Genomic DNA, 20,164 nt, shown 5'->3' with positions numbered 1-20,164 from the left:
TCCATTACATATTAAACTCATACATTAAACACAAAAAGATAAAAGCAAATATATTCAGGGATGTCTGTTGCATTAGAATAGTTGCAGGAGGCTATTCAAGGCAGAGTAAGTGGAAATTAATTGGAATGCAGAAGAAATAGGAACAGAATAGGAAATTTAGTATAATTATAAAGAAATGCAGACAAATAAGTTATTCTTGAAAGGCCTGGAATAAGGCAATTCACATTTATAGCCATAATATGAAATTAGTAAAGGGCCTAATCCCCCTTTAGCCTCCAAGTCACTTTTTGGCACCTAATTACTAAATGGAACAGCTTTATTATGTAGGCTATTAAAAATAATGTGTTTTGATAGTTACGCTTTTTTTCTTTGTGTTTCTGAGGATTTGCGAAGAATTGCCTTTTTTTTATTGGATAGGCTATAAAACATTAATGCTGCACAAATATTCCCTTTTATAATTTATAGCGGGCTTCAGAATTGGAACGATTCTTCACTTTAAAGGGGCCACAAGGCTGTTTTTGTTTTCCCTCTTTTGATGGAGCAGTGGCAGGCTAATGGGGTTTGGGCTCACCCACCCCTTTCCCTTTGCACCACACTGGTCGTCCAGGGTGGACTGAGCACTGGCAGCTGTGGATTGTTTAGCCAACACCTTCAGCCTCCACTGACCTCTACCCTGGTCTTCTGGACTGATCAACGCAATGGGCTCAAAATCTTGCACGGCCACTTGTCTGTATTGTTCCTGTTTATATGTTAAGAAATATTCAAGACCGCTCATGCAGCGGATGGTATTCCAAACTCTCCTAATGCTGCAACTTTTACATTAACATTTATTGAATTCTTGGGATGTGGACCTGCCGAACTAGCATTGGAGTTGTAAGATTTTGACCAGGTGACAATGAATTAACGGTGTTGTGTATCCACGTTGGGTTGCTGTGTGATTTGGGGGTGATGGTAACCCAGTGTATAGTCTCCTCTTGCCGGTACAGCTCATGAGTTTGGGATGCCAAAGACAGTTTGCTGCAGTGAGTGTTGGCAATGGCACACTTCACAGCTGCGATACACTGAGGTTGGAGGGAGCGGATGTGTTTAAAGGTGATGATGATGGGTTGGATTTTGAACAAGGCAACTGGACACTTGTGCTTTTGCATTGTTGTTGGAGCTGCATCCCTCCAACAAAATGGAGAACCTAGACTCTAGTTTGCTGCGATTCACAGAATAACTTATTTCTCTCAACATTGCTTGCTGGGCATTGACCAGCCAACAGAGTGATTTGACTTTTAATGACAAAGAAATGATAATGACACTAGATTAGGTACGGATTAGCAATGATTAACAAAGGCAGATTAGTGGCTCTATCTCTAAATATCCGTGCTGTTTTTATAATTAAGTGCAGGGAAATGAAGCCTGGCTGTAGCAACTTATTGTGACTTGGACACGCTTTCCTAAAATAATGCTGATATTTCTGTTTTCTCCCCCTGATATTTTGGCCAGGATCACGACGGCAATAAAGCAGCCTCGCTATTCTCTACACACAACTCATCTACCTCACCTCTGAAGACTGAAGAAGGGGCTCGGCAGAGCAGTGAGTCAGGGTCTGGCACAGCGCTGGGCACCCCAGAGAGACGCAAAGGCAGCCTGGCGGACGTAGTGGATACACTGAAGCAGAAGAAAATGGAGGAGCTCATCAAGAGCGAACCCGAGGGTAAGCCCAAAAGGAAGAGATGTTTTGTTTCCAAGGTGGTGGATGGAGGGTGCCTTTGGTGGATGGGGAGAAACATATAAATGTGTGACACTGTGCTGTTGTCAATTAATTTGAAAGGTCGTAATGCAACAGCAGGTGCCGTAGTTAAACGTTGGCTTTGCCAATCAGTGTCTGTGAAATGTCTTGCTCAAAGGTGATTCTGTAACAGTTGGAATCACCTTTTGTGAAATTTGTGTTGAATTTGTACTCTAATATTGTTCAAATGAACTCTACAGAACAGATAAAGCCGGAGTGGAATTCAATGCCGATTGCTAGATGATACTTTGAATGCAGATGTTAATGCACAGATGTATGCAAGAAGTGCAAAATTATCTTCTCTTGGCTCCTGAAGTGGGAGATTGATGGCTTGGATGTCAGTGATTGTATGTGAAGCTTGTTGCAGAGGTCGAAGAAGTTGGATGTTATATGGTTTGGCTTTGGCAGATTGGGTGATTGGATTAGCATCTTTATTGCTGTGTGTGTACTGATGGAGACTGGACAATGAATGCAAATTATTGCCACAAATGAATGATTGAGAGAATTAATGGTGTCAGCACCGACTTAGTATTTTTTATTACTGTGGTGACTCATTCCAACCTGACCTATCCAGCAGGAAATGGATAAGATGGAGTGAAATCCCACCTCATCAAAGCCAATAGGATCATAGAATTTTTACAGCATTGAAGGAGCTCATTTGGGCTCACGTGATGCAGTGGTAGTGTCTCTAACTCTGGGTTAGATGGGCTGGGTTCGAGCCTCACCTGGTCTAGAGGTGTGCAGTAATATCCCTAAACTGGTTGTTTAGAAAGTTTCAAAAATGAAGCCATTCAGTTCATTACACCCATGCTAGCTCTCTAAGAATGAACATGGAAACAGTATCAGTGTAGAGTAAAACCTACCTTCGACCTGCTCCTATCAATGGTCACATGAGGTTGTATTCAGTCAGTCCAAGTCCTTACTGTGGAGTGAAGCAAGCGATTTTTCAGTTATTGCAAAATGAGCTTTTGCATTCTTCTGAGAAGCTATCAAACCAATGGCAGCAAGTGCGACATCTGATTAGATTAGATTCGATACAGTATGGACACAGGCCCTTCGGCCCAACACGTCCACACCGACCTTTCGATGAGTAACCCACCTAGACCCATTCCCCAACCATATATTTACTCCTGTCTGGGCAATTTAGCTTGGCCATATCACCCGACCTGCATATTTTTTCGATTGTGGGAGGAAACCAGAGCACCCAGAGGAAACCCACGCAGACACGGGGAGAATGTGCAAACTCCACACAGTCAGTCGCCTGAGACGGGAGTCAAACCCGGCTCCCTGGTCCTGTGAGGCAGCAATGCCTCCACTGAGCTATCGTGCTGCAATTTTGGAATTATTTAAACACTGTACTGTGCCTACCATTTTAAAAGGACTGACAAAGAATCTTTCACTGGAATCAGCTCCCTGACTACTGATCTCATTCCCAAGCTCATGATTCATGTATATTGATGAAACTTAGCCCAGTTTGACAAGGCCCACGTACCACTATCAAACTCTGGTCACTCAATTTGGGCAAATTCATATCTTGCTTCCAAGAGCCATAGAAAAAAATATAGCTGAAATGAGATTTCTAAGGCCACTGTGTCTATGTCTGTCATGGCTTTGAGAGAGAGCTTTCTATCTAATACCACTTCCTGGCTCATGGCCTAAAAACCTCAACTTTTTTTTGCCTCTTTAATGCTTATCCCATTAACTTTTGGAAGTTACTACTGAATTTCCTTTCAGTCAGTACATTCTGGATTGTGAGAAGGTATTCCTTCATGTTGACTATTAAGACTGTCTTACCTGGTTACTGGAGCCTCCGGCCACTGGAAAAAGTTTCACCGTCTTTACTATTTCAAAGTTCCTCCTACGTTTGAAAATCTTTCACTCACTTTTCTCTTAAACCTCCCTGCTCTGAAGAAAACATTTCCATCTTCACTGATATTCCTCAACCATGGACTGTTTGGGATGACGTTACCACTTCCCAGCTCCAGAAGTACTGAGGCCAACTGTAGTATCCCAGATGAGATCAGCTATTTTTGTTCTATTTCCGAATGGGATGTGAGCATTGTTGAGTGGGCTAGCAGTTATTGTCCATCCCTAGTTACCCTTGAGAAAGTGGTGGTGAGTTGTCTTCTCGAGTTGTTGCAGTCCATGGGATGTGGCCATGCCCATGATGGGTTAGGGAGAGAGAATCAAGATTTGCAGGAACAGCGATATGTTTCCAATTCAGCTTGGCGAATGGCATGGATGGAACTTAGATGAGATGGTATTCCCATGTATCTGCAACCCTTTGTCCCCTTGGATGGTAGAGGTTATGAGTTAGGAAAAGCCTTGATGAGTTGCTGTCCATTCTCAAACTGAGCCTTTGAGGGAGGAAGGAAGAATATTTAAAACCGTTTTTTTAGTCAATGAGCTTTGTGATATTACAACAGTGAAAACACTTCAAACAAATATTGCATCACCTAACAGTGAGGTGCTGTCATTAGACAAGTAATCCAGAACCCCAGGTTAATGTGATGTGGGTTCAAATCTTTTTGAATTCAATTGAAACAAAAACTGCAATTGAAAGTTCACTAATGGTGATGACTATTGTTGTGAAAATCCCATTAGTTCACTAATGGCCTTTCACAAAGGGAGTTCTTACCTGGTCTGGCCTACGCGTAACTCCAGCAATATGGTTAGTTCTTAACAGCCTTCTCAAACGGTTTAGCAAGCAACTTATTTGGGTAACTGGGTCAGGCCAGTAAGTTGAGGCTCAGCCCGTAATAGCCACAACCCATGAGCAAATAAAAGATGGAGCACTTCTGTGACAATCCTAAGGTTAAGGAAAATGCTAAAAGTTCTCATTTAAGTGATACCTTCAACACTTCAAGGAGCAGAATCAAGATTTAAAACAAAACCAAGCAAACAAATGATAAGACGCATCAGGGCAAGTGACCAAAACCTCAGTCAAAGAAGCAGGGTTTAAGGCTAGTAGGAATGTAGGGGGGATAGGGAGGAAGATGAACTTTAGGAAGGGGATTTCAGTGCTCAGGACCTGGAGATCGGAAGGCAAGCAGGTTACACAAAGAGAGCAGGATTGAGGAGATGCAAGAGTTGAGGGTCTAGGGGGGAGAGCAAATTAAATGGAGCATCAGTGAAATTCCGTTCAAAAGCAGCAGCCTGCAATGCCAGCATTGGTCCGTCTGAAATGTGAGAAAAGGATGTGTGGTGTTTCAAAAGAGCCTTGGTATATGTCGTTTATATTTTCAGCAGCTTTGAGCTAGGCAGTTGGTCCTAATCTCACTAATGGGTTGAGCAGCTCTGTGGTAAAATTACCACCTCATAATACTGATAAAATCACTGTTCAGTTCCTTTGTATCTCATGTTTTCCAGGCCTTGTATTTTTGCATATTTGTTACACATTCTGTTGTGTTATTACAGTGTTGGAGATTTTATTCTGCTCTTTTTTTTGTTTCTCTCTCACCCCTCAGTGAATTGATTGTTAAATGCCCTTCACAGTGTATTTGTGTTTTGTGCGAGTTTGCCACAAATGATTACACAAATAACTGTTAATGTTTTCAGCGTGTCACTCCACATTGAGAAGAACATGCAAACGCTGAATGATATTGCGTCTGTAGTGCAGAGCAAGCATGCTCTTGAGGCTGCATTAGTGAAGGCTGCAGTTATACATTAGAAAAGGATAGAATCTGCACATTATCTTTGTTGTTAAATGTACAAACAAAAGACAGCAAGCTTCTCAAGTGAGCGAGAGCAAAGCTTACACTGATGTATATAGCAGAAAATCCTTTATCCCTCCAGTCATTGTTCTTTTGTTTCTTCAAAGGCCATTAAATCGAATGGCAGGTTGTGATGAAAATTTAATTAAGGCATAGTTAAATCACACTGAAGTGGTACATTTTGGCTCTTTTCCTTCATTTGCGTTTCAGGAAGAATTAATAGGTTGAAAGCTAATGCACAGGCCGTGAGTCAAAGCGGCAAGCTGGTGGCCAGGCACCCATGGGTGTTGCGCACCCTGTTAGTTTGCGGAGAGTTTTGCATGCTAAACATATTTTCCATTGGTTGGCGTTTGTTACTCTCCTGGTTCACTGCCAGTTCTGTTCATTCCGAGGGTGGTGGTGAGGGTTGCTTTTCAGACTGAAGGCCTGCGACCAGTGACATTCCACAGCAATTGGTACTGGGTCCACTTTTCCTTGTAAATGATTTGGATGAAATGTAGGAGGCATGGTCAGTAAGTTTGCAGATGACCCCAAACTGGGTGGTAAAGTGAACTGTGGAGAAGCAAGTCTAAGAAGACAAAGAGATCTTGGTCACCTGGGTCAATAGGATGAAGAGTGGCAGACAGAGTTTAATTTGGATAAATATCAGGTACTATATTTTGGTAAAACAAACAAGGACAGGACTTACACAATTGATCGTAGTGCTCTGGGTAGTGTTGTAGAACAGAGAGACTGAGGAATTCAGGTACATAATTCTTTCAAATTTGCATCACAGGTAGACAAGGTGGTTAAGAAGGCATTTAGCATGCTTGCTTTCATTGCTGAGGTCTTTGACTATAGGAGCTGGGATGTCATGTTGATGTTGTAAGGGCCTCTTCTGGAGTACTGTGTGCAGTTCTGATCACCCTGCTATAGGAAGGATATTGTTAAATTGGGGAGAGTTCAGAAAAGATTTACCAGGATGGTGCCAGGAATGAAGGGTTTGAGATATAAAAACAGACTGGAAAGACAGACGTTTTTCACTGGAGCGTGGGAGGCTGGGGGGTGAACTTATTGAGTTTATAAAATCACGAGGGGCACAGAGAAGGTGATTGATAATGGTCTTTTCCCTAGGATGCTGGAGTTTAAGACTAGGGGACAAATTTTTAAGGTGAGAGGAGAAAGATATAAAAAGGACATAAGGGGAAACCTTTTTACAGAATGGTTCATGTGTGGAATGAACTGTCAGAGGAAGTGGTGGATGTGGGTACAGTTACAATGTTTAAAAGACATTTGGATAAGTACATGAATAGGAAAAGTTTGGAGGGATATGGACCAAGTACAGGCAGGTGGGACTAGTTTAGTCTGGGAACATGATCGGAATGGACTGGTTGGACAGAAGGGTTTCCATGCTGTATGTCTCTGACTCTTATTAATTAGGATATGAGTGAATTAGATTGATTATTTTCACGTTTCAATCAATGAAGTGAGTGTTCCTAACATCTATAGGTGTGTCACACCCATAATTGCCAAAGCATGCTTCTTTTTATTTGCTCTTTATTTTTAATGGCCATAGAATTTTCTGTTTACAGAAAACAGGAACATACACTTAAAAAAAACACAGCCGAGAAAACTCTTAAACCATTCACTCCATGTAAATTTTTATTTAACCAAATTTGCCAAGATTCTTGCAACCAGGGTAGAGTCAAATATTAAAGTAACACCATCATTGGACCTTTCTAAGCAATTCTGCTTTGAATATTATACTGAAAGCGGGTAGTAGAGATATATACAGGTACTCTTAAAAAAGCTACAAAGCGTTGGATTTTGTCTTGTCAGTCCCACCATATTGAGAATGATCAACACCAGAAACATACAGGGAACACCGGGCGGGAAGTGTGCCACTTAATCATTGTTCATTTTTATAATGCATTACCTCTTCCTTCATGGCATCTAGTTGACCTCTGAAAAATCCCATAGATTTTTCTGCAGTTAGTGGACCATTCCTTTCTTTAAGTAGAGATTGCACACTGCTTGTGAAGCCTTGAGTAGAGTTTGAAGCATATTCAATTTAAAATTATAAAAGGGATTTGAGAAGGAAAGGCAGATTAATCTTAAACCTAGAGCCACGTTTTTGAGGACACAAATTGGGAAGACTTTTTTTTACACACGGTGTAGTAGAGGTCAGAAACTCTCTCCTTCCAGCCCCCACTTCCCCAGAACAAGGCTGTAGATGCTGCAAGGACAATTTCAAGATTGAGATCAATAGAATTGGTTAGTTAGGCAGATTAAGGAACATAGATCAATAATGGGATTTCCTCACAGGAACTGGAAACAGGAGTCAGGGTTAGGGAGTGAGTCTGTAACTCTTTGGGGTTTTCAAAGAGGCATGCACTTAATTAGTGTGGATGTTGGGGACGATGTTAGTGATGTTGGAAGGTCGATTAGAGACCTGTTTTAGCAAAGCTGTTAAAGAACCTAGTCAGATCAGCCATTGCAAAAATGGCCGCCCAAGGAAAGGAGTCATGAAACCTTCACAGCCACCAATGGGTCCTACCTGCTTCCGCTCCCACCCCCGATTGAGTGTCAATATTCAAAGGTGATTAAATTGAGTTGAAGTACGGATGACCTATGGCCTAGTTGAATGGTAGAACAAGTTTGAGAGATTAAATGGCCTCTTTCTATTCCCATAATTCCATGCTTCAAGTCCTGCCTTTTTCAGATGTCAGAGCACAACAGGAGAAGAGGATTGGTGGAATGCAGGGATTTCAGAGGGTTGTTGGGAGCTGCAGTCCTTTATGTATTCAAGGCCATATGTTTATATAATGTCTTGCATTTTTGACTTTGTAAAGGGAACTACAGATAAGGGATCGGCATGGACCAATTTGGGTCAAAGGACCTGTCTCCATGCTATAGGACTGTATAATGAGGTGGGTAAAACCGGAAGCCATTGGAATTTTGATATAAGTAGAGCTGGGATTGGTTGTGTTCTGTGAAACATTTCGAATTTGTCTCCTTTCTTATTTAACTCCAAGAACGAGATTTGAAACCTCCATCTGTTTGGGAGTGTCGGAATGAAATCTTGGTCCATCAGTATTGTCCAGTGACATTCTCAAATACCAGACCTGGTCTTGAAGGTCTCATTTATAAATCACACTTATTCTATGATATCTAGTTGTGCAGCTGGGCAAGACAAAGTATTGTGGCTGAGGAGTCCCATTATTCGTGATCATACTCCAGCTGTACAAGATGCTGGTCAGGCTGCACCTGGAGTGTTGCATACAGTTCTTGTCACTGCATTATAGGAAGGATGTGGAAGCTTTGGAAGGGGTTCAGAGGAGATTTACCCGGATGTTGCCTGGTATGGAAGGAAGGTCTTTTGAGGAAAGGCTGAGTGAACTGAAGCTGTTTTCATTGGAGAGAAGAAGGTTGTGAGGTGACTTAATCGAGACATATAAGATAATCAGAGGGTTAGATAGGGTGGACAGTGAGAGCCTTTTTCCTCAGATGTGAAGGCTAACACGAGGGGACATCGTTTTAAATTGAGGGGTGATCAATTTCGGACAGATATCAAGGGTAGTTTCTTCACTCAGAGTAGTAGGGGTGTGGAATGGCCTGCCTACAACAGAAGTAGGGTCGCCAGCATTAAGGGTATTTAAATGGGCATTGGACATACATATGGATAATAATGGAATGGCGTAGGTTAGATAGGCATCAGATTAATTTCACAGGTCGGCGCAACATCGAGGGCCGAAGGGCCTGTACTGCATTACAATGTTCTATGTTCAATGTCCTCTGCCTTTATTGCGTCTTTTTGTAGGAGGAGTTGGATTGTTAATTGAAACTGGAGAGATTGTTGCATTTGAATTATTTATATTGTACCATTCAGCTAACCCTTGTTTCTAATATTCCTTATGCTTCCAGAGCTTTGGGGTATGTTAAAGGTACCATTGATGGTGTCTTGCTGCATGGGAGATGATGTGGAACACACGGGAGGAGATGAAATTCAGCCAAACTACTATTGGCTGTAGAATCTGGGGTCTTTAGTGGTTTATGAAATGACTCCATTCACTGTACATCTGATCAATGATCACACAATGCATCCAATTTAATTGAATATGTAGTGTCTATCAGTGAAAACAGGTATCTGACACTCAGTAACTTGATAAACAAGAGGCTTGCTATGACTGTGCATATTTAATTTAATCCATATCAAACAAACCCATATCTCCATCCCATAATATGGTTCCTCCATGCTCTTACAGTGGAGCTTTGCATCAAGAATTTATGACAATTAAGGAGACCTTGGAGGGGGTGAGGGTTGATCTAGTGTGTATTCATTTCTATTTTTAATAACGAGAACAAGCACAAGAGACACGCTTTCTACCAGAATGTTTTTTGGAGAGCTTACTCAAACTCATCTTTACCACCTGAGGCCAGGGGACCAGAACCTCAAAATCTGCTGCTGTTGGTTCAAACTCTCTTTTATTTGAGTACTCGAGGGAGGGCTTGTGTGTTTATTAAGGAGAGCAGGTCTCCAGTGGTGATGGGTAGTGAGTGGACTCACTCTGAGTGTGTTAATTAAGATAGCCAGTCGAATCTATCGATGAAGGCCTACTCAAGACTGAACGGCGTGCGGCATGAAAATGCATGAGGCACTTTATTAATAGACGGGCTCAAGGTGGCAAGGGAAATGCTTGCTTGATTTTACTCCCCTTTCATTTCGCATCAGTGTGCCTTTTTTTTAATAGTTTGCCTGACAACAATAGTGTGACTTTGGATCAGCACAATGCATTGCACTTAGAAGAGATGTGCTAGAAAGCCACGTCCCTCTTCACACTGTGCTCCATTCCCCTTTCATTTCTGAATTCCTGCTCAGACTATTCATCTCTTAAATAACCTTCTGTTCTATCTCCGTTAACTAAGTGCATCACATTTGTCTAATTCGACTTCTTTTCTTTTGGCCCTAAAGTGCATTCCACAGGTTTTTTTTTGTTCTCCAACAGAAGATAACTTATATATAATTCTGTATTGAATATTAGCAGTGGAAAGGGAATTTCTGAAATGAACATGCTTCTATTGGAATGTGATTTAATACTGACTGTTCATATGAAACCACACTATGGAGTATTAGTAACAAATAGGTCATACTTTCATTTCCTCCCTCTGCTATTTTGCACTGGGTGTCAGTTTGGCTTGAGTTGGTCGCATTCTTGCTTCTGAATACTGAAAGTTTGTTACTCCAGAATGTGAACTGGTAATCCAGGCTAAAACTTCGGTGCAGTGCTAGTGGGCTGCTGCATTGTTGGAGCTAACCTTTCTCAGTTGAGGTGCTAAATCAAGGCTCTCTTTTCTGCTCAGGATGGCAGTAGACAACCCTCTAGTACGGTTTGAAGAGGCACACTAACCTCTCAAGTGTCTTGACCAACGTTCATTTCTATGTGCAGCAATCAGGACTAACAGACGAGCCGTCATATATTCCATAAGGTTCATAAGGCCATGTTGAGCACATGAATTGGCAGGCAGTACAACAGGAACTTGATTTCAACGATGATTCATAGGTTATAAAACTTGTTGTGATGTCCGGAAAACAACATACATTCGTGATTTGGATGGGGAAAGTGAATGTATTATAGTCAAGTTTTCAGATGACAGAAAACTGGGTGCAAAGCATGGTGGGTCAGTGGTTAGCACTGCTGCCTCACAGCACCAGGGACCCAGGTTCAATTCCAGCCTCAGGCCACTGTCTGTGCACATCACTTCGTGTCTGTGTGGGTTTCCTCCCACAGTCCAAAGATGTATAGGTTAGTGGATTGGCCATGCTAAACTGCTCATAGTGTGCAGGCTGGTTGGATTAACCGTGGGAAATGCAGGTAGCGGATGGATTTAGGTGGGATGTTCTTTGCAGGGTTGGTATGGACTCGATGGGCCTGCTTCCACACTGTAGGGATTCTATGATTCTAAGGCAAGTGGTGAGGATGACACCAAGAGTCTACAGAGGGATATCAACAGGTTAAATGAATGGGCAAAACTTAGCAGATGGAATGTACTGTGGGAAAATGTGAGTTTCTGTACTTTAACTGGAAGAATAGAGAAGCTAATATTATTTAGATGAAGAAAGACGACAGAAGGCTACAGCATAGTGCGATTTGGGTGTCCTCATAACAGAAATTTGCAAAAGCTGACATACAAGTTCAGCAGTTGCTAAGGAGGACAAATGGAAAGTCGGGCTTTACTTCAAAGGGAATGGAGTCTAAAATAGAGAAGTCTTGCTAAAACTATACCAAGACACTAGTCAGACCACAGGTTTGGGTCCCTTATCTAAGGAAAGACATTTGGTGTTAGAGGGAGCCCAGAGACATTGACGGTACTGATCATGGGTATGGTCAGCCTTTAAAACAGAGATGAAAGAATTTCTGCAATTATTCTTTATTGCAGAAAGTTGTAGTGGCTATATCACTAAATGTATTCAAGACTGAGACAGACAGAAATTTTAATCAGTAAGAGAATTGAGGATAATAGGGAAAGGGCAGGAAAGTAAAGTTGAGGATTTTCAGTCTCATTGGATGGCATGACAGGCTCAGTTGGCTGAATGGCCTACTCATGCTTACGTCTTATGTGACAGTATTATAGCTTTAAGAGGTGTACTTTGTTCTAGTGTTTTTATGAAGAAAAGTTGAGCATCCTGCTCAAAGCCAAGACAATAAAAAGGTTGCGAGGCCTTGGTTTTTTTAAAAAAATGCTGGAACAATAGAAGCAGCCTGAATGAGTGGGGTCAAACTCCCACAGAACTAGGATTTTTAGTTTTAGGTTTCAGTGGTTGCTGATGTCTTGAAGTTGGATGTGGAAGCTCTTATTCCTCTCTTTGTTACAGCTAAATGCTGGGGTTCTCTTCCTGCTGCTAGAATTGCATGTGAGACAATCTATTTTATTGAGTTAAAAATCACCTATCCGACTATCACCTGATGAAGGAGCAGCGCTCCAAAAGCTAGTGTGCTTCCAATTAAACCTGTTGGGCTATAACCTGGTGTTGTGTGATTTTTAACTTTCTACACCCCAGTCCAACACCGGCATCTCCAAATCCTGACTATTTTATTGAATTTGCCAAGGGTGTGCTTATGGGATGTTAGTATATTGGAACAGGTAATGAGTAGTTTATTATTTGAACTATTTCAATACAGTTACAGTTCAGCCAATTCTATTTATTTTGTCTGTATTTTAACCATAGTGTATGAATTAAGTGTTTTGCTTCAAGGCTAGTAGTTTGATCAGTTGAATTGTATCTGGAGTGCAATGCCTGGCACTTGCTTTTAAAATAAGAAAAAGAAAAGGGCTAGCCTATCTCCTTGACATGTTTTGAGGAGGTTTGTTCTGGTCCTGTAACACTTATGGTCTTATGGTAAGGTTATATCAGTCCTTTAGGAACTTAGGAGCAGGAATAGGCACTCCGCCTGTAGCAGAAGTGGGTACTGCAGATGCTGGAGATTAGAGTCCAGATTAGAGTGGTGCTGGAAAAGCACAGCAGGTCAGGCAGCATCTGAGAAGCAGGAGAATTGATGTTTTGGGCAGGAGCCCTTCATCAGGAACGATGCAGGGCTTTTGCCTGAAATGTAGATTTTCCTGCTCCTTGGATGCTGCCTGACCTGCTGTGCTTTTCCAGCATCCCTCTAATCTTGACTCAGTCTGTTGCACCATTCAATTAGATCATGGCTGAGTTGTACCCAAATCCAGGAAGCCGCCTTTGTGACATGGTACGTAATGTTATGTATTTTTATCGAACAAATATCATATCAATATGCACGACTGAAATTTTCAATTGATATCCAGTCTTGACAGCTTTTAAGAGAAACAATTTCCAGATGTCAACAATATAGGTTAAAAATAAAAAAATAAATTATTGCTTTTTAATTAAGGGGTACACACTTTTTCTCTCTATTATATCTAAATCATCAGACTAAAAACTGAAAGAACGGTGAATGCTGTAAATCAGAAATGCTTTTCTAAATGATCAGACTGTTTGTTTGTTTGTTGAACATGCTGTTCTGGACGAGCAGAAATATCCTTCAAAATATTGGGAAAGCTAAAGCCAGCGGGCCAGGTTTCCGTGGCTTCCGCAGACTTTTCCAAATGGCAGCTGGGACTCCGATCCTGATTCCCGGCAGATTACTAAAAGTAGCAAGATGTGAAGGAATCCCAAACTCAATTGAACTCAACTCCATTTGAACTCCACGCCAAACTACAAATTTATAGCAGAGATGTAAATGTATGTAAAGGGCAGATAAAATCAGTAGAATTGTTAGAATTCCAAGTTATTCAAATCCCAAGTCCTTTAAAAAGTTGAAAAAAGAAGCAGTCTGCTGGTCTCAGTGAAAATCTAAAATCATCTGTTTTTGCTGTTATAATAATTGAGGCACGGTGGCTAAGTGGTTAGCACTGCTGCCTCACAGCACCTGGGACCAGGGTTTGGTTCCCACCTTGGGTAACTCTCTGTGTGGAGTTTGCACATTCTCCCCGTGTCTGTGTGGGTTTCCTCCCACAATCCAAAGATGTGCAGGTTAGGTGAATAGGCCATGCTAAATTGCCCATAATGTGAGTTGTATTAGTCAGAGGGAAATGGGTCTGGGTGGGTTACTCTTTGGAGGGTCGTGTGGACTCGTTGGGCCGAAGGGCCTATTGACATACTGTAGGTAATCTAATCAAATATTTGTTGACAATTCCCTCGAGCTATCGTTATATTGGTAATAATGGTTGGTTACTTATTACAACTTACAATCATCAGGGAGCTGTGGGGGAGTTGGGATGTTGTTGTAAGCTTTCAGTTTGATTGACAACACAAAGAGGTTATTAAAGGATTAGTTCTCTCTGATGTCAAACTGTGAATAAAGGTATGTCCGTTTTCATTAGGATTAAGCATTTGAGATACTTTTTGAATTGGTTTTCATGAATGGGAGTTTTAAAATTATTTATAAGAATGTTTTGGGGTCGGAGGGTTTGAACTATAGGGAGAGGCTGAATAGGCTAGGGCTATTTTCCCTGGAGCATCAGAGGCTAATAGGTGACCTTATAGAGGTTTATAAAATCATGAGGAGCATGGATAAGTTGAATAGCCAAGATCTTTCTCCCAAGGTAGGGGAGCCCAAAATTGGAGGACATAGGTTTAAAGTGAGAGGGGGAAGATTTAAAAGGGACCTAAGGGTAACTCTTTCATGCAGAGGGTGGTGCATGTATGAAATAAGCTGCCAGAGGAAGTGATGCAGGCTAGTGCAATTACACTGTTTAAAAGGTATCTGGATGGGGACATGAATAGAAAGGGTTTAGAGGGTATGGGCCAAATGCTGGCAAATGGGACTAGATTAGATTAGGATATCTGGGTGACATGGATGAGTTGGACCAAAGGGTTTGTTTCTGTGCAGTATATCTCTGACTCTATGAAAACTGTGTCAACTATTTAGATCACTATTTTATTTCATCTACCCAGGGCTCCAGGTCTGCCTATGGTAAATACGTGGTGAATTGGTATGGATGGTGGAGGGGCAATAAGTCATGTGTGTGGAGAATGAGTTGGTATACTAGTTAATTTGGAGTTTTAATAGTTAATTTGGAGGCTATGAAAGGCCATAGGAGAATGAACTGACTTGTGAAAGGTCTGAGTGGAATGGATGGAGCATGGAGAATGAGTGAGGGCTGATGCATGTGTGCGGATTGAGGACTAGAGGCCATAACATTTACCAAAACAACCAGGAAAACATGCCAGAATTCCAAGCTGAGCCTTTTAAACAAACGGCCTTGGCACAGTGATGACCTCTAATCTGCGTCCTGGGACACAGAGTGTGTCCTGCACCAGGCCTCCATTCAGGGCACCAGTTCCTGAGGGAAGGTGGGGGAGGGGTGGGGGGAGTTGTGGGTGGGGTGGAGGGGTGGGGTTGGTTTGGAAATGTTCTGACTTGAATTCTTCACCTCAGGGGTGCCAATAATATCCACCACATGCTCCGTTTTCTCACCGCAACTGAATGTCTCTTGCCAGGAATGGTCTGAGGCTGAGCTTCATTGTTCACAATCTCGGTGCCCCTGTGACATATTGAGCTGTAGTGGAAGAGCTTGCAACACTGGCCTCTAACCAACAAGGTGGGCTTTTGCCCAGACATATCCTGTACACAAAAAGCAGAGCAAGTCCAACTTGGCCAATTCCCACCCCTGTGGTCTACTCTCGACCACAGGTGTCATCATGGAAGGTGTCATCATCAAGCAGCACCTGTTCAGCGACGCTCAGTTTGCGTTCCACCAGGGCCACTCAGGTCCTTACCTCATTACAGCCTTGGTTCAAACATGGACAAAAGAGCTGAATTCCAGAGGGATTGGGGAGAGTGACAGCCCTTGACATCAAAGCTGCATTCAACTGAGTGAGGCATTAAGGAGCCCGAGCAAAACTAGAATCAATGTGTATTGGAGGGGCAAACCTGACTCATAGGAAGATGGTCATGGTTGTTGGAAGACATTCGTTTCAACTCCAGGAAATCTTTGCAGGAGTTCCTCAACGGAGTGTCTTATGCCCAAACATCTTCAGTTGCTTCATCAATGACATTCCCTCCTTCACAAGGTCAGAAGAGGTGACATTCACCAATGTTCAGCACCATTCGTGACTCCTCAGATACTGAAGCAGTCCATATTTAAATGCAACTAGCTCTGAACAATATTCAAACGTGGTTTGACAAGTGGCAACTAACATTCATGCCACACAAATGCCAGGCAATGACCATCTCCAATAAAAGACAATCTAACCACCACGCTAGACATTCAGTGGTGTAACTCTCACTGAACCCCATTCTATCAATATCCTTAGGTTACCATTGACCAGAAAGTCAACTGGATTTGCCACACAAACAGTGGTTACAACAGCAAGTCAGAGGCTGTGGTTAGTAACTCACCTCCTGACTCCCCGGCCTGTCTGCAAGGCACAAGTCAGGAGTGTGATGGAATACTCCGTACTTGTCTGGATGGGTGCAGCTCCAACAGCACTCAAGACACTGGTTACCATCCAGGACAAAGCAGCCCACTTGATTTGGACAACATTCACAAACATCTACTCCATCCACTACTGAACCTCAGTAGGGGAGGTGTGTACTATCTACGAGATGCACTGCAGAAATTCACCAAAGCTCCTGATACAACACCTTCCAATCCACAATTACTTCCATCTGGAAGGATAAGGGCAGCAGATGAATGGGAATACCACCAGCTACAATATCCCCTCTAGGCTAGGCCTCTCACCATCCTGACTTGGAAATATGTCGCTGTTCCTTCACAGTTATTGGGTCAAAATCCTGCCCTAGCAGCATTACCCTGTCTGCCCTGTTGAAATTCTGGTTTCTTGATTTCAGCTGCTTCAGTCCTAAGCTCTAGAATACGCTTTATAGTTCCCTCCAACTCTGTACCTCTCCTCCTTTAAGACACTCCTCAAAGCCTATGTCCTTGATCAAGTTTTGGTCATCTGCTCTCATTTCCTTATGACTTCTTGCTTTTTTTAAAAAAATATGAAATGCTCCTGTGAAGTAGCTAGGTACATTTTACGTTGGGGCTGTGTGCAAATATACATTGTAATGACTTAAACACCGAGCAAAGTCAGATGCACTGACTTAGTATTTGCAAAGACAGTTTAACCTGAGTAAATAGAACTGTAAGTCAATTATATAATTATTGCACATATTTTGCCATGTATGGCAAAAGATTAAATATTGACCTAGCTGGCAAGAAGACAAGGGATAAATTGCCTACATTGTAGGTAGTACTCAAAATCCAATAAAATGATTTCAAACCCAAATTGAAAGCCACATTCCTCACTGAATTCTACCAAGTGCAAAACTTTTAATAATCATAGAATCAAGCAAAAATATTTCTGTTGCAAGTTAATTTATTTAACCTAAATCAAGTTCTGTGTGCAGGGTATGTCCAATTTAAAAACCAAAAATTGAATTGTACTTACATTAAAAAGTTAGTCAAAATTAAGCAAGTACTTCTGAGGCATCATCAGAAACTTGCTTTCAGTATAACTTCTCAATAGAATTATCAGGTCACAAAATTATACCTGGGTCCTGAAAGCAACAGTTAACAAACAAGAATAACACAAGTCAGGTTGGAAGGAGGCTGAGAACATTTGGCTTATCCTAGATTTATCATTGGCATGACTGCATTCATCGTGTATAAAAGAATAACCTGGACTGCACACTTCAGTCAATTTAAAGGGCTCCACTACAATTGAAACTGTGCATTTGTACAGAGCTCTCACATAAAATGTATCCAGCAGAAACACTCCCAAGTAGGTGAAATATTGTACCACACATGTTTATAGAATGCAGCGTGTCTTTTCTGAGCTTATCCAGCCAGCCCCTCCCCACACTAGCTTGTTCCATTGCCACAAGACCCTTTTACCTAGGTGGTCTGCCGAGGAACAAGCTCAGTTTAGAGCGGTCAGCCTGATTGGTATGCGCGTGGTGGCTGGGTCAAGCTTGGAGCTTCTGAATACAAACCGACTTCTGTAATTTATTTTCCTTTACCTGATGCTGCAAGGATCAGGAGGCTCAGTGAATGGAGTTATTGATGGCTACAATGGTTGTTTGAGCTGCTCCAGGCCGCAATTTACTTCAAGTAGAATAAGGACTAAACACTAACATATGTAAGTCTGACAATTAACAAAAACAAAAAAAAGGGAGCATGCGCGTTTAGATTTTGCAGAACTTAAACCAGGTTGCTCACACTCCAACATCCTTAATTTCATTTTCTTCCAAGTTTAACCTCCCATAACTTTGCCCACCCACCCACCCAAGGGTCAAACTGTCAGTGGTGCCACATTCTAGTAAAAAGGTGGCACTTCAGACAGTGTGGCACTTCTTCAGTGCCACACTGGAACACCAGCCTGGATCTAATGCTTAGTTCTCTGGAGTTGGACTTCAGCCCACAACCTTCTGACTCAGGGCTGAGAGTAATAACAGGCCACAGGGAAAACCCCACAGCTGGTACTTTCAACCAGGTATGTTCCTCACTCGGTTGTTGATTTGTGATCTTGACCACAAAGAATGGGAGTAGCACTATGTCTGGAGTTTGCTATATGGAGAAGGAAATTTGGCCGGTGGCCTCACTCCTTGTCACTTGACCCCCCCACCTTGTCCCTGCAATTGTTGGGCGTGGGCCTTGTGTGGAGTGTTCAGTAGAAAAAAAGCCAACTCGGTGTGCCTTTACATTTCCTGTTGACTCTGCCCCCACTTCCTCTCCCACCCACCTTTTCCTGAAGCCGTTGACTCTGTCAGGTTCTGACTACCCCATACCCCCCCCCCCCCCCCCCCGCACCCACCCAGCACTACCGTGTCTTGTCCAGTTGCGCATTATTCATATGCCAATAATGACAGTGAGTTCTAGTAGACCTGACAGTTTCCTATCCCATTGCCCTGCCAGTGTGTTTGTATTGATCTCATTATGCCAGTCATGAAGGAATAGCTCTTGGGCAAATCAAGGAGCCATACCTTGGCATGAGTCAACTGCTTTTAATAGGGGGAGGGAAAAGGTGAGAAAGGAAATACTCAATGTTGCTATGAGTCGCACTGAGCAAAGGCACTTTCTACTGGGTGTAGAAACAATGCATTCAGGCTTTGCCTATGATTTCTGGCTGAGCTGATCTCTGCTACTCTTGCCAGAGGAAATTGACCCTCTTTCCTTCAGTCGAGGGAATGTGAAAGTCCGCCATTTTTGACTGCCATTGTTTGTGCCTGTGTCAGAAACAGGGTGAGGATGGGAGCAGGCTGGGAGACTTGCTTTAGTCACACACTTTTCTGGATAATTGCACTCTGGACCCAGGCGCAAAGAATCGCTGCTTCTGCAGTTGCCGAAAGCTTTTCATCACTGTCCTGTGAAGCACATTGGAAATGTTTCATGATCTTAAAGGCACCACATAAATGCAAGTTGTTGTTGGATGCTTGAGGACCCAAATCCAGATGAATTAACATTGAACTTATCAGAGCTGATACACTGGGCTTTTTGATGTAACACAGTGACGCTTCTGCAGAGTTGCCAGATAGGGATTTATTTTTATATAATTTGCATTTCCCTTTGTGCTCAATGTCTTGCCAAAGCTACAGCAAAGCCATGGCAGTTACTTCAGTAATATGGAGAGACTGGAGAAGCTGGGATTGTTTTCCTTAGAGCAGGGATGATTAAAGGAAGGAATGAACAGAAGTGTTCAAAGTTCTGTAGTTTCAAAGAGTAGGTCGGGAGAAATTGTGTTCACTGACTACTAACTGGGGGACATGGATTCAAAGAAATTGGCAGAAGAGCTGATGGGCATTGAGAAGAATTTGTTTTTTTCACATTGTAACTTGTTCTGATCTACTGGAAACCGAATTCAATATTAACTTCAGAAAGGAACTCTGAGATGTACCCAAAAAAAACGAAACATCTTCAAGGTAATGGGGAAAGAGCAGGGAGGTGGGAATAATTAGAGGATTTTGCTTCAAAGATCCAACACCGATACGATGGGCAGAATAATCTTCTGTTTTAAGTTTCTCTGATGGTATTTTACCCATATGTGAAATTAGTTAAAGTGACACAGGCCACTTCTAAGTTTGGAAATCAGTCTGGTAAACATGCATCTGGGAGGCTTCGCAATTTTCATAACTTTGAGGGAGAAAATTGTCTGTGACGTTCTTCC

General features: G+C 42.2%; 1 protein-coding gene across 7 annotated transcripts in view; it reads left to right on the top strand.

The window, feature by feature from the left end:
* Positions 1 to 20,164, top strand: part of sox5 (SRY-box transcription factor 5) — a 383,477-nt gene that overhangs the window by 113,538 nt on the left and 249,775 nt on the right. For all 7 annotated transcript variants that reach the window (XM_060842999.1, XM_060843001.1, XM_060843000.1 and 4 more), the window contains one exon: positions 1,492 to 1,702. In XM_060842999.1, the coding sequence (XP_060698982.1) occupies positions 1,492 to 1,702 (211 nt within the window). The remainder of the gene's footprint in view (positions 1 to 1,491; positions 1,703 to 20,164) is intronic.

This window comes from Hemiscyllium ocellatum, chromosome 23 (assembly GCF_020745735.1).
Source record: "Hemiscyllium ocellatum isolate sHemOce1 chromosome 23, sHemOce1.pat.X.cur, whole genome shotgun sequence".
In the NCBI taxonomy this organism is placed as follows: domain Eukaryota; kingdom Metazoa; phylum Chordata; class Chondrichthyes; order Orectolobiformes; family Hemiscylliidae; genus Hemiscyllium; species Hemiscyllium ocellatum.
This window is presented reverse-complemented; position numbering and strand designations above follow the sequence as displayed.